This window comes from Oncorhynchus clarkii, chromosome 29 (genome assembly GCF_045791955.1).
Source record: "Oncorhynchus clarkii lewisi isolate Uvic-CL-2024 chromosome 29, UVic_Ocla_1.0, whole genome shotgun sequence".
Taxonomy (NCBI): domain Eukaryota; kingdom Metazoa; phylum Chordata; class Actinopteri; order Salmoniformes; family Salmonidae; genus Oncorhynchus; species Oncorhynchus clarkii.
The window spans coordinates 31,126,360-31,139,057 of record NC_092175.1 but is presented as its reverse complement, the minus strand read 5'-3'; the positions used below and the strand labels follow the sequence as shown (position 1 = coordinate 31,139,057).

At 39.4% G+C, this 12,698-nt stretch overlaps 1 protein-coding gene across 1 annotated transcript; it reads right to left on the bottom strand.

Annotated features, from left to right (window-relative positions):
- Positions 1–1,697: 1,697 nt before the first annotated feature.
- Positions 1,698–11,750, bottom strand: LOC139388097 (ST14 transmembrane serine protease matriptase b). The gene is made up of 18 exons (XM_071134661.1): positions 11,328–11,750; positions 8,177–8,336; positions 6,230–6,363; positions 6,073–6,143; positions 5,671–5,864; positions 5,418–5,453; positions 5,070–5,304; positions 4,755–4,897; positions 4,568–4,665; positions 4,356–4,465; positions 4,084–4,217; positions 3,700–3,807; positions 3,496–3,612; positions 3,277–3,399; positions 2,862–3,045; positions 2,396–2,667; positions 2,130–2,266; positions 1,698–2,024 (listed from the first exon to the last, which is right to left on the bottom strand). The coding sequence occupies exons 1-18, from the start codon at positions 11,370–11,372 to the stop codon at positions 1,863–1,865; spliced, it is 2,463 nt and encodes an 820-aa protein (XP_070990762.1). The 5' UTR covers positions 11,373–11,750; the 3' UTR covers positions 1,698–1,862.
- Positions 11,751–12,698: the final 948 nt, after the last annotated feature.

Sequence of the window (12,698 nt, the reverse complement as noted above, 5' to 3'; positions counted from 1 at the left end):
ACCTTAATTCATATCTAAAATGTGTAAAGTATAGCTATCTGAATATGTGAAATATTTTCCTTTACCATTTCCCTGTTCAATCAAACCATTAACTAAGTACCCAGGACAGTCATTTTTAGTCGTATGGTATCTCAGAAACATCTCAGAGCATATTAGACAGTAAAAAAAAAATCAGGTACACAAGCTGTCACGTTTACTGAGGTACAGCAGTCTGAAGATCAATTAAAAAATAAATATAAACAGGAAATGAAAACATATCCTAAAAAGAAAACACCTACATTAACAAAACATAATATAAAAATACAAAGACATATGAGATTTTAAGAATCCACAAAACTTCATATAACATATCACTTTTGGAAAAACAAACGATTGCCTAGGCAATGTAAGGATAAGGATTCTAACACATGAACAAAGCAAATTCTAAATAAAGAAACCCAGGGTGGAAAAATGCCTACAAGGTCACAAAAGCAGGCAATTTAATGCACTTGGGTGCAAAAATCCGTCTTTAACCTGCAACCAATGCTTACTAAATATTTATTTAAGCAAGATAATAACACAGCTAATGTAATGCCCAGTCTATTTTTAAGTAAGTGTATGTATAAGTATGTAAGACTGGTATATTCTGTATAAAGTAATACTTTTGGATAGAACCAAACACCATTTACAACATAAGTGTAAAATAATGAAAACTCCTTGTAGAGTCCCAGTAGTCACATGCTGTAGTGTGCATACCAAGGTTATTATAGTTTTGTTTTTAAATTAGTTTTTTATTTATATTCGTAAAAAAATGTTACATTTGAAATTCATTTTATTTTAAGTTAGTTTTCGGACCTGATTTGCTAGTTTGTTATTTAGTTTGAATTTGCTAAAAATGTGTATATTTAGTTTTTATATTATTTAGTTTCAGTTTTAGTATTGCTATGAGCCATTTGGGTTGTATAGCATGTGTGTTGTTTTTGGGATGTCACTTCTTACCACTGAAGGTAAAAATGTTTCACACTGTAAAAATATTCCCAGTGTGAAATAGTTCTACATAGTTTTATATGACCACGGGCAGTTATACACAAGGTGATGGGTCAGCTCATAGGATAGGTTTATATTATAAAGTCAATCTCATTGTGACTTGGATTTAAAGGTAATAGAGCTGAGACTGGTGAAAAATAATAATGTAGAAGGAAACCCCATATATCCAGTGCTTTTTAAAAACGTAGTAGTACATGTAAGAGGAATCAAGTTAGTTACCTAGACTTTTTTTTCCCTGTTAGCTAGTGATAGCTAGGGATAGTGATGCACAAACTAGGCCTATTTGAAACATCACCATCTCCTGGAAGCATTTACCCACCAGATTCAGTAGCTTAAACCCCCCCCCCCCCCCCCCCCCCCCTAAAGCTTCACAACTGTTTTACATTTACATTTGAGTAATTTAGCAAATTCTCTTATCCAGAGCGACTTAGGGTATTGAGTGCATACATTTGTCAGGTATCAGTTGCAGCCTTCATCCGCCTTTGAACCCCATTGAAAACCCAATCAGAAGTTTAGAAAAAAACTAAAACTGAACATAACTCATTATGGTTTTTATTTTATTTTATTTAGTTTTGGAGTCAAAGATAATCGTTTCAGTATAGTTTTAGTTTTTTGAAACAGGTTTGTTCATTATTTTATTTCAATTTACTAAATCGTTTTTTCAAGATTCATTTTTGTTTTAGTTTCTGCATTAGTTTACTATAATAACCTTAATGCATACCAATCAAAGGTCTGAGGATTTTAAGAACTTGGACAAAGACCAATCTTCTGAGGGCTAAGTATTGCTCAGGCTTGACAACCAGGTTTCCCACTCAGCTAGACCCTGGTCTTCTCAGCTACACTCCGGTCTTCTGCTTTATCCAGTCCCTGTATTTGGTGACTTGGGTGTAGACGCCAGGCTTGTTCCTGCGGGCACAGCCGTCCCCCCAGCTCACCACTCCAGCCAAGAAGAAACGTCCACCGTTCTCCATGGAGGACAACGGACCTCCAGAGTCTCCCTGACAAAAAGAGCAGGGCAAAGACAGCATGATGATAATGATGACGTAAAGAGGGGGAAAGTAAATATGCAACAAGAAAGATCATCTAGCTGCTGGCGGGGTTACCTGACAGGCATCTACTCCTCCGTCCAGTACACCAGCACATAACATGTTGGAAGTGGTCTGTCCTTCCATCAGGGTGTTACATACTGTGGCATTGATGATACGGACCTCTGCCTTCTGCAACATTGATGCCTCGAAACCTGGGATAGTGAATGACACTCAGTCAGCATCAACAGTAGTCAGAGGTTAAAACATGAAGAAATGTCAAGTGTATTACTACAGAACAAGGTGGGAGAAACTACTGCAGCTATACACCGGATTCAACTCACCCCCCTCTCTGGTGGTCCCCCAGCCAGTGATCCACACTGGCTTGCCAGCAGGGAAGTAATGCCTGGCCGTGGGCAGACAGATTGGCCAGATGTTCTGGTTGAGTGTGACAGGACTGTCCAGTTCCATAAGAGCTATGTCATTGTCATAGGTCTGGGCTTGGTAGCCAGGGTGCTGGATGATCTGTTTAAGGTTCTTCTTCAGCGTCCACTTGTTAGTCTGACTCTGAACATGAAGTCCAAGGTATGCTTCCCATTGTTGAGGTTGAGAATATCTGTTAGAAAACATACTCTTAGTTCACGGTCCTCAATCCTCAAGACCACAAAGATTTTGAAAGCTGAACTGTAAACAGGAGAGGTTACAGGGAACAGTCCTTAGAGCAGTTAATCAATTGGGGAAACGTACAATGGTGTGAATTAAACGTAGAAAGAGTAGGAACAATAAGGTGAGCACGTGACTTTGACGTACTTGACTTTGACGTCATCCTGGACACAGTGGGCAGCAGTGACGAGCCAGCGGTCGTTGATAACTGAGGCTCCACACACATGGCTAGACCCTCGGATGTGAAGGCTAACCTGCCAGGGCCACTCCCCCTCAATGGAGGCCTGTCCACCCACAATGCGGGAGTGTCTATAAGGCCGTATACCACACTCTGCACACAGACACACACAAAAAACAATCAGTAAATAAAGGAGGATCACAATGGAAACGAGTCAGACTTTTTGTCTACATAACCCTCTGTGATCTTGGTACATGTATTGTTTGCCTGTTGTTTTAAATAGTCAAATTAAATGTAATCCAAATTACATTCAGAAGTCAGGGTAATGGTGGTAAAAGATGGTCTGAGGATGTAGAGGAAGCTGTGTGAGATATCTAAACTTACGACAGTCTGCCTCGTCTGAGCCATCATCACAGTCCTCTTCTTCATCGCACTCTGGGTTCAGCTTGCTGATGCACATATTGTTCTTACACTTGTAAGTATACTCTGAGCATTGCAGGGCTAGAGCTGGATACAAGGAGATGAGGAGTCAGTCACGCAAAGGTCAAAGGTCATGTTTATATGGTTGTATTCTACTACAGCTATTTATCTTTGGATACGTACATTTTGCGCAATTTGATTCATCAGAGCCGTCAGCACAGTCAGCACGGCCATCACATTTCAGTCTCTCGGAGATACATCTTCCATTCCGACAGCTAAACTCACCTGATTTACAACTCCCTACAGAGAGGACACAGTAATACACAGTGGTAACAATGATGATATAATATTGTGTGACCTCTCTACTGATGTGTAGTGTTGACTTACCACAGTTTTCCTCGTCTGTGCTGTCCCCACAGTCATTGACTCCATCACACTGCCAGAACTTGACTTTACAAAGACCATTTCTACATTTGATTTGATCTGGCTCACACTCTGTACAGAGACAAGACATCAACTCAGATTGCATCATAATCATTTGGAGGTAACCTAATCTCTCTTGTAGAGACAAATCAAGCATCTGTTTACTAAGGTGACGTTATAAAAGTTAAACACACTCAGATGGAAACACTTGAGAAGAATAGACACGTTATAACGTAGTTATAGGTCTGTACTCACTGCAGATCTGTACTGATAACAGGTTTTAAAGTATACACTGTAGATGTTAGTTTAAGAAACAACTGTGTACTGATAACAATGTTTCTGGCTTACGAGTAGTTGGCACAAAGGCTTCAAACTCAGCAGTGAAACCTGAATCCACATAGGACATGTCAGAGTTAAATATCACGACTATCTTGTTGACTGTGCTGGTGACCACAGTGCTGTAGGGCTTATCGCCACATAGCCTGCAACACAAAAGGTTAAAGAGGCAAAGATCAACAATGTTCATCAATTAGGGACATTGCAGAGTCATTGCTGATTAATAGTCAATTCTTCCAAATTCCTAACGGATATACTGACACCAAGAAGATCCCATGACTCACTTTTCACTGTTGATCTCTACGTAGTCCTTAGGACAATTATTATTGTTCTGTCCTGGCTCAGACATCAACAGCTTGTTGAACTGCACCTTGACAGACTTCCCTTTTGGGACCTGAAAGAGAATAGAATGGTAGGTGGAACTTCAGAAATAAACATATTCTCACTCTAAAAGGTCAGCAGCAGGCTCCACAACACAAATTGAACATTTGTTTACCTCAATATCCCAGACACACTTGGTCAGAGGTGGGTAATGGGAGGGAAAGTTTGGAGATGTGAAGGTGCCATTAAGTCCTGATAATTGACCACCACAATCTACACAGAAAGAGTGACAGATAATGAGTCACATAACCATTAGGGACACAACATGGTACACCCCGTGATCATCATAATAGTAGCTGCACCTTGGCTATTGAGGGGAACCTGAGAGTAGGTGGCTCTGAAGCCAGGGAAGTTCTTCTCCTTGTTGGTTACCAGTGTCAGCAGCATGACGTTTCCAGAGGAAATGAACGACAGAGGCTCATTGCGAGTGTAATATCCACATTTCCTGGACAGAGATCAACACATGATTTAACTGAGGCAGACAGTTGCACTTGGATGGAACTCATTAGTCATGAGGCTAGTATCTGAAGGGAATATCAATGGGAAAATGTTGACTGTGTTTCTTGTCTCCACTTTCTCTTGATCCTAAAAGTACTGTACAACTCCTCACTACTCACTCTGCCATGACCTGCTGCTCCAATGGCACCAGGGAGTCATACACCTTGATGAAGTCGTTCTGACAGTCAGCCTCCAAGTTGAAGGTGTCAAACTCCAGTTTAATCCTGTAGCCTCGGTCAGCATGTAGTCTCCACAACACATATGTGTTTGGAGGGTATGGAGAATCAGGAAAGCCAGGTGACTGTAATGTGGCCGTGTGATTCTCACTGATGTGATAGGAATAGGTTTGGGAGGCTGGGAAACGGACAGACAGATACAGTAGACAAGCTCAGTGAGCTGTACAAGGACGGCCTGTGACATCCAGAAAGATAATAGTTGAAACCATAACAGCGAATGTTGTTTCTCACCAGTCAATAAGGCCTTTGTCATACGTGCATCCAGAGCTGTGAAATGGAAGCACATATGAGACATTAGCATGGAGCAAATAAAAACATCTGCTCTGACCTTTAACAGCTCTTTTTTAAACTGAGGGATAGAGAATGCGAAGGAAATGACTACAAAAGCTCCTATTAACATAGGCCTTAATAAACAGGGATGCATACAAGAGTATAGGTAACTTTTCACATCCAAAGGCAGAGTGATGTTCACCCTTTACTGTACCTCCAGACATCACGTTGTTGATGAGCAGGGAGCTGGTTGGCCGGCGACCCTTCCCCATCCTCCCCTTCAGACTTCCCTCCATCGGATCCATGGTGCCAATAGCTTCATCCACTGCAGACCCCCGACCGATCGGTACATCAAACTCAGACAGGTAGTAGGCCACTACATTGTCCTCACTCCCTCTGTTGCCTTCACTACAGTGGAAAGACATAGTGCATTGTATTTTTGAATATGTTAAGCAGCAAGAAAACATAACAATTGTGGGTTGAATTGAAACAAATGTACTGTCTGCTACCTTTTGTTGTAATGTCTTTATAATGTCATCATCTTCAAGTAAGCAACCATAACTATCTCTGAATTTCAAAGTGACCTTAGGGGAGTGGTTAAATGGGGAACAAATACCTGAAGGCTTGCACTGTGGATCCCACTAAATATTTATCCAGATCTTTGTATTTAGAGTAGATTCCCTTCAGCTGAAAAGCAGCAAGATGAAACGCGTTATTGTAGCTACCAGTACTTGCTACAAATGATGGAGAAGGTCATCATCACCCTGTCTTACCTGCTGTGACACCTGCATGGCCAGTTGTTTGAACTCATTGCTGTTGGGGTTGTCGTAAGAATCTATAAATCTTTGGTTGGTGATACTCATAGAGCCAATGTACATCTTTGTCAATCGCACCTCTCCTCTCCTCACTGCAAAATAAGAGAGGGACAGGAGTGAGGACCAGAATAAGTATACTACTGGGACCAGAATAGGTATACTAATGGGACCAGAATAAGTATACTAATGAAGCCGGAATAAGTATACTACTGGGACCAGAATAAGTATACTACTGGGACCAGAATAAGTATACTAATAGGACCAGAATAAGTATACTAATGAGGCCAGAATAAGTATACTACTGGACCAGAATAAGTATACTACTGGACCAGAATAAGTATACTAATAGGACCAGAATAAGTATACTAATGAGGCTAGAGTAAGTATACTAATGAGGCCAGAATAAGTATACTAATGAGGCTAGAGTAAGTATACTAATGAGGCCAGAATAAGTATACCAATGGAACCAGAATTAGTATACTAATGAGGCTAGAGTAAGTATACTAATGAGGCTAGAGTAAGTATACTACTGGGACCAGAATAAGTATACTAATGGAACCAGAATAAGTATACTAATGAGGCTAGAGTAAGTATACTACTGGGACCAGAATAAGTATACTAATGGAACCAGAATAAGTATACTAATGAGGCTAGAGTAAGTATACTACTGGGACCAGAATAAGTATACTAATGAGGCCAGAATAAGTATACTAATGAGGCTAGAGTAAGTATACTACTGGGACCAGAATAAGTATACTAATGGAACCAGAATAAGTATACTAATGAGGCTAGAGTAAGTATACTACTGGGACCAGAATAAGTATACTAATAGGACCAGAATAAGTATACTAATGAGGCCAGAATAAGTATAGTACTGGGACTAGAATAAGTATACTACTGGGACCAGAATAAGTATACTAATGAGGCTAGAGTAAGTATACTAATGAGGCCAGAATAAGTATACTACTGGAACCAGAATAAGTATACAAAAGGCCAAAATAATTATACTACTGGGACCAGAATAAGTATACTACTGGACCAGAATAAGTACACTAATGGGACCAAAATAAGTATATTAATGAGGCCAGAATAAGTATACTACCTGGACCAGAATAAGTATACTACTGGGACCAGAATAAGTATACTACTGGGACCAGAATAAGTATACTAATAGGACCAGAATAAGTATACTAATGAGGCCAGAATAAGTATACTACTGGACCAGAATACGTATACTAATAGGACCAGAATAAGTATACTAATGAGGCTAGAGTAAGTATACTAATGAGGCCAGAATAAGTATACCAATGGAACCAGAATTAGTATACTAATGAGGCTAGAGTAAGTATACTACTGGGACCAGAATAAGTATACAAATGAGGCCAGAATAAGTATACTAATGAGGCTAGAGTAAGTATACTACTGGGACCAGAATAAGTATACTACTGGGACCAGAATAAGTATACTAATAGGACCAGAATAAGTATACTAATGAGGCCAGAATAAGTATAGTACTGGGACTAGAATAAGTATACTACTGGACCAGAATAAGTATACTAATCGGACCAGAATAAGTATACTACTGGGACCAGAATAAGTATACTACTGGACCAGAATAAGTATACTAATGAGGCCAGAATAAGTATACTACTGGGACCAGAATAATTATACTACTGGGACCAGAATAAGTATACTACTGGGCCAGAATAAGTATACTAATGGGACCAAAATAAGTATATTAATGAGGCCAGAATAAGTATACTACCTGGACCAGAATAAGTATACTACTGGGACCAGACTAAGTATACTAATGAGGCCAGAATAAGTATACTAATGGGACCAGAATAACTATAATAATGGGTAATGGCTCTATAGGGATTTAGTCAAGGTGGACAATATACTCACAGTGAAAATGCCAAACCAGCAGGCCTGTCGTCAGCGCAATGACTGCTGCCAACCCCACGAGGCCAATCCCAACAAAAAGTGTTTTACTCCCTCTATTTTTCTCTAGCTTCTTGGTGTCTGGGGCTGGCAAGAATGTGACAGAATTTTCCCAGTCATCATCCTACAAGTGAGAAAATAATGTTATTTTACTTGCATTTCATTTCAACATAAACATTTCAGTGCTCATGTCAATGGCAGCAAAAGAGAAATGTCTCCCTAGATAGTAATTGGGTTTATATCGACAGCACATTCAATCAATCCCATGACAACATGAATATACTAACTTGTCAAATGATCTGTCCTTGGGTGTTATACTACTTATGGTGCCTGCATAACACAGTTATATTAATTGTTACTGCAATTGAACTAACCAGTGCAAGTCAAGTCCTGTCAGATTCAACAGTTACTACATTTTCCAACAACCACACCCTACTTGAACGTATCAGTTATAGACTACTCTTATGTGTCTAAAGAGCCATACCCTTTTTGACAAATTGACTCACATGCAGCCTAGGCCATATGATCTACCAGACATTCCAATTCAAAGGGAGCAGCACTGAAAGGAATGCTGCTCACATAATACACCTTGCATACAAAACATTAAGAACACCTGCTCTTTCCATGACATAGTCTGACCAGATGAATCCAGGTGAAAGTTATGATCCCTTATTGATGTCACTTGTTAAATCCACTTCAATCAGTGTAGATGAAGGGGAGGAGACAGGTTAAAATATTTTTAAGCCTTGAGACAATTGAGACACGGATTGTGTATGTGTGCCATTTAGAGGATGAATGGGCAAGACAAAATATTTAAGTGGCTTTGAACAAGTTATGGTAGTAAATGCCAGGCGCACCAGTTTGAGTGTGTCAAGAAGTGCAACGCTGCTAGGTTTTTCATGCTCAACAGTTTCCCGTGTGTATCAAGAATGGTCCACCACCCAAAGGACATCCAGCCAACTTTACACAACTGTGGGAAGCATTGGAGTCAACATGGGCCAGCATCCCTGTGGAAGCTTTCGACACCTTGTAGAGCATGCCCCACGAAGACTGGAGTGAAGTCCACGGGGTTCCATCCAAATGATCCCATTCTCTTGTTTTGTTTAAGAACTACAACATCTGTTTAAAAACAAAACAGAACTCAACAGCTTTTGGAGTAAAATGGTTTTGTTGATTTTCTGTTGCTTTTTTAAAAACAGAATCGGTGCACTACTGGGACCAGAATAAGTATACTACTGGGACCAGAATAAGTATACTACTGGGACCAGAATAAGTATACTACTGGGACCAGAATAAGTATACTACTGGGACCAGAGTAAGTATACTACTGGGACCAGAATAAGTATACTACTGGGACGAGAATAAGTATACTACTGGGACGAGAATAAGTATACTACTGGGACCAGAGTAAGTATACTACTGGGACCAGAATAAGTATACTAATGAGGCTAGAGTAAGTATACTACTGGGACCAGAATAAGTATACTAATGAGGCTAGAGTAAGTATACTACTGGAACCAGAATAAGTATACTAATGAGGCTAGAGTAAGTATACTACTGGGACCAGAATAAGTATACTAATGAGGCTAGAGTAAGTATACTACTGGGACCAGAATAAGTATACTAATGAGGCTAGAGTAAGTATACTACTGGGACCAGAATAAGTATACTAATGAGGCTAGAGTAAGTATACTACTGGGACCAGAATAAGTATACTAATGAGGCTAGAGTAAGTATACTACTGGGACCAGAATAAGTATACTAATGAGGCTAGAGTAAGTATACTACTGGGACCAGAATAAGTATACTAATTAGGCTAGAGTAAGTATACTACTGGGACCAGAATAAGTATACTAATGAGGCTAGAGTAAGTATACTACTGGGACCAGAATAAGTATACTACTGGGACCAGAATAAGTATACTAATGAGGCTAGAGTAAGTATACTACTGGGACCAGAATAAGTATACTAATGAGGCTAGAGTAAGTATACTACTGGGACCAGAATAAGTAAACTACTGGGACCAGAATAAGTATACTACTGGGACCAGAATAAGTATACTACTGGGACCAGAATAAGTATACTAATGAGGCTAGAGTAAGTATACTACTGGGACCAGAATAAGTATACTACTGGGACCAGAATAAGTATACTACTGGGCCAGAATAAGTATACTACTGGGACCAGAATAAGTATACTACTGGGACCAGAATAAGTATACTACTGGGACCAGAATAAGTATACTACTGGGACCAGAATAAGTATACTACTGGGACCAGAATAAGTATACTACTGGGACCAGAATAAGTATACTACTGGGACCAGAATAAGTATACTACTGGGACCAGAATAAGTATACTACTGGGACCAGAATAAGTATACTAATGAGGCTAGAGTAAGTATACTACTGGGACCAGAATAAGTATACTACTGGGACCAGAATAAGTATACTAATGAGGCTAGAGTAAGTATACTACTGGGACCAGAATAAGTATACTACTGGGACCAGAATAAGTATACTAATGAGGCTAGAGTAAGTATACTAATGAGACCAGAATAAGTATACTACTGGAACCAGAATAAGTATACTAATGAGGCCAAAATAATTATACTACTGGGACCAGAATAAGTTTACTACTGGACCAGAATAAGTATACTAATGGGACCAAAATAAGTATATTAATGAGGCCAGAATAAGTATACTACCTGGACCAGAATAAGTATACTACTGGGACCAGACTAAGTATACTACTGGGACCAGACTAAGTATACTAATGAGGCCAGAATAAGTATACTAATGGGACCAGAATAACTATAATAATGGGTAATGGCTCTATAGGGATTTAGTCAAGGTGGACAATATACTCACAGTGAAAATGCCAAAGACTACTGAAACCCCTGGTTTCCACTCTAGAAATACACTGAACGTATGTATGTAGGAATGTTTTGTACAGTCAGTGTATTTCTAGAGTGTAAATCAGGGGTGTATTCACACAATTATATTACAATTACACATAGCCTACATTTGATGAAACTTGCTATAAAGATTTGCTTAGATTAGACAAACTAGATTATCGATAGCGTTATAACAACTGTATTAGTAGCATTACAATACCTGCGTTTTCGGGGTAAACTTCGTTCCAGAATCCAACAAATCCATGACAGAAGAACGTCACGTTTGGAAATTGATCCAAATTGGATTTCACTGTGCTTGAAATTTTTAATTATTTGTCTAGTCTCGGTCAAATTCTACAAGCCTTTAGAATGATTATCGACAGACTCGGTCCATTGTCTTCAATAGGATGGCAACAGCGACAGGTGTCTCGCAGGTAAATCCACACCAGTCATTACGAATTGGTTGTCATTTTTCCCCTATAGAAAGTATTCTGAAGGATATCAGAACAACCGAAAAGTTAATTAATTCCGACACTAATTTGTGTTTATTTAGTGTAACTAAATTTTTTTTCGATATTAAGCCTATTGTAGACAGAAACCAAGCCGCCTATCCATTCGACTTCCTGTGTACAGGTGATACACTGAACAGTAGGGGAGAAGGCTACTGACTGAATAGAGACGAACGAGGAAATAAAACCTGTGGCACATATTCTGCTCACCCATAGGTTACTATTACAATCCTGATGTCTTCAGTTAGACTACCCTTTCCTGGTCATAGTTTTGTATCCTGTAATATTTGTTAATTTTGAATCCCATAAAATGTCTGGTTTGCAGGACCAACAGCTCTGAGTTCCTCTCAGGGCTAGTGACTATCAAACAGAAGACAAATCACTGCCATTTAGATCAAATAAAGATATGGAAAGAAGTAGGCTAGTTGAGGACCTAAACCGATGTCATTATACGACTACAAATTGGTATGCTTAGACCACACACTGTATATTATACGGTATTTGTCTCTCACTGAAGGGCCAGTAGTCTGTCTGATCCCGCAACACTAGAGGGCGTAGTATACCATTTCAATATGTCAGTGAGTCTACGCGGTTGTTGTGCAGTTAACAATAGCTCCTGCGTCATCAGAGTGGTGTGTTTCGTGCAGTTTCATTGCAGTTTGACTGCATTGGCAGTATCATAAAAACGACAGCCATTTTTAGATCTGGGCCGAGCGGTGTACTGAAAGACCAGTATTAAACACTGTGGAAAAGACACAGCTGGATGAGTTGTTTGTATCTTAATCAAATAGTTATTGAGATAATTCACCATAGCCGCAGGAAGTAGTTTGTGGGTGGGGTCCTGCGAGTTTTTTTGCACCCGCTGAAGAGTCAATATTGGTCCTCTAATACAGGACTAGTAAAGGCCCAGTGCACTACTTTTGTGGAAATAAAATGTAAACTAAATATATTTGAGTGTTTACCAGCATTTGCAACTTAAGTTAATCTGATAATACTTGCGGAATATAAAAATACTTGCTTGGTGTATTTTTTCCAGTTTCTTGAAATACTTTGCAAATGCAACATATTGTGAAAACTGAAAT

What these genes read in the sequence shown, in the direction of transcription:
- LOC139388097 (XM_071134661.1), bottom strand. Translation starts at nt 11,372, where the DNA reads ATGGATTTGTTGGATTCTGGAACGAAGTTTACCCCGAAAACGCAG. An exon ending in CACAGACGAGGAAAACTGTG is followed by an intron (nt 3,613 to 3,699) that starts GTAAGTCAACAC and finishes TCCTCTCTGTAG; the next exon opens with GGAGTTGTAAATCAGGTGAG. An exon ending in GGGGACCACCAGAGAGGGGG is followed by an intron (nt 2,267 to 2,395) that starts GTGAGTTGAATC and finishes TCACTATCCCAG; the next exon opens with GTTTCGAGGCATCAATGTTG.